The following is a 2,352-nucleotide window of genomic DNA, read 5'->3' on the forward strand; positions in this document are numbered from 1 at the left end:
ATATATATATATACACAATATATATTCATATATAAATTTAAACACTTTTAGTGAAGAGTTTGCCACAGTTTGCCGGTGCAGCAGCAGTGACATATTACACTTGTGTAACGTGAATGGCAATATTTTTTTGTTCAGTTGCCCAGAAGAAGTGTTACGACAGCATTTTCCACAGTGGACAAGTAATTACAACAGGAAAAAAAGCAGGTGTAATTAATAACTCTCACAATGGCTCACTTCTATTTGTGAATCACAGGATGGTGCAGCAGTGACCGGTACGCTCGCACCAAAGAACGAGAACTGTCACACAAGAATGACAGCAGCTATTATGAAAGATATTATTACACCTTTGCTGTTCCTGCTCTCATATGTCAAAATGTCTTTCATTAATAGGTCTATAACAGTCCATTACTTATTGTCCCATCTATTGAAAGACTACGGGACAGTTTTCAGGAAGTGGGAAAATAGAAGAAATCTGTAATGTTAAATATCTATTTAGTAACATGTTGATGACATATTTGCTAAATTTGCAGGCTGACATCATAGAAACAACACCAGTAGACAGATGTGTCATATTCAGGAATTGATTAGGACAAGTAAGGACCATTAAAAATAGTGCTGTACTTATTGGTAATGGCATTTTTACAAGTACTTGTACAAAATGCCTCGATACCAATACGGGGATACTGCTATCAATACTCCATTGAACGTGTTACAGTTTACATTTCAAGTGAAAAGCTTGTCAGTTATATATTTAAAAAATGGATACAAGCTGAAAGAAAATCTCATTTGTTATTTTTACTCATGTTTAAATATTTCAGTGGTGTATTTGTATTGATCCAGTCAGAAGGGCTAGGCCTATAAGGAAGGAGAGACACCTTGTTCTAAATAAAATAAATGTGTTTTTAAAGTTGTTTTGTTATGATTAGGTTCTAACTCAACAGGTACTTTATATTGGTGAGTGCACAAACTTAAGCACTTATACTCAGTTTAAGAAAAAAATGATCTTGGAACAATTAAAAATAAACTTACAGACAATCTAAATCTTTTACCTATTCATTAGTTTTGAGAAACTGTTTTATTTTCTGACTAATAGGCTAACAGGTCACAATGCCACCTCAAAATATTAACATTTTTCAAGATTTTACATCAATTTGTGCAAACATTTTTTTCCTTCTCATCTGGACTGCTGTTCCAATGTTAATATTAATGTTAAGTTATTGGTATTTATTTATTTATTTTTTTACTGTCGGAAAGTGAAAATGTCATTTTACTTAAAAAAATAAGGAGAGAAACAAAACTACATTTTTATGTTTAGGAAAATAACTGGTTTGAAAGTTAAAAGGGAAGTGATGCTTATTTCTCCTCTCCTGTGCATGAATGAAACTCTGACTTTTAACCTATGCAGTGATGTGGCCACCAGCTATYTGCAGCGGTAACCAATCACACTGTATTCTGTCATATTTATTTGAAAAAAGGACAACTTTTCATTATTATGTAATCTATAGAGGATAGGCCAGTCACTTTCTGTGGACCTGACAAGTAATTTTAGCACATTAGGTAGACCCATCTCCTATTATGCTGCTCAGTGCATGTGTTTCTGAAAGACCAACCTGACAAATTGSTGTTGTGTTTGAAAATCCCATCATTCTGCAGTATTTTTCTGTCATCACCAACACTATAACCATGTCTACTTTTGCTTTAACATTATTTGTGTTTTAGCTAATGTGTCTCAGGAACTATACATGAACACACCCCTGTAATAGTTCATTGAAGAATAAAGTTTGTGGTAAAACATGTGGCTTTATAAGGGCTGTTTCACAAACATCATTAAGAAAAAAAAAAGAAACTCACCCCAAATGTGTCTTCTTCTGGTGGGCCTGAATCGCCTTCAGTGGGCGGATCTGTGACACAGAATCACATGAATAGCATCAGAGGCTCTGGGAGAAAATAAACCATTTCTGGCCTTGGCTTACACCCACACTCCTTTAGAGTAAATATGTATAATGGCTGCATCTTTACCCATTCATTTTATATCCAAGGAAAATATGTTGTAATTATAAAACACAGTTAAAACAAGAGAATAAGAACACTTCTACAAAGCACGAGCACTCTTGCTATCATTTTAAATAAAATAAGCATTAGCGCGTATCACTGCACAGCCTAACTAAATACAATTTGGTGCTTTATAGTGCACGTTATTTTGAGCATATTTTAAATGAATTCACAAAGTAAAATGGTTTCGATAACATTTTAAGATAAATGACACACTGGGTGTATTGCTTTGTGCATTACTCGTGTGTGTGTGTGTGTGTGTGTGTGTGTGTGTGTGTGTGTGTGTGTGTGTGTGTGTGT

At 34.3% G+C, this 2,352-nt stretch overlaps 1 protein-coding gene across 1 annotated transcript in view; it reads right to left on the minus strand.

Moving 5' to 3' along the window:
* ntrk3b (neurotrophic tyrosine kinase, receptor, type 3b) overlaps positions 1 to 2,352 on the minus strand; it is a gene marked incomplete at its 5' end in the record, with an annotated part of 265,513 nt that overhangs the window by 110,251 nt on the left and 152,910 nt on the right. Inside the window, 1 exon segment of the mRNA XM_014015557.1 lies at positions 1,852 to 1,901. Coding sequence (XP_013871011.1) covers positions 1,852 to 1,901 — 50 coding nt within the window.

The sequence above is a fragment of the Austrofundulus limnaeus genome, unplaced genomic scaffold (assembly GCF_001266775.1).
Source record: "Austrofundulus limnaeus strain Quisiro unplaced genomic scaffold, Austrofundulus_limnaeus-1.0 Scaffold131, whole genome shotgun sequence".
NCBI lineage: Eukaryota > Metazoa > Chordata > Actinopteri > Cyprinodontiformes > Rivulidae > Austrofundulus > Austrofundulus limnaeus.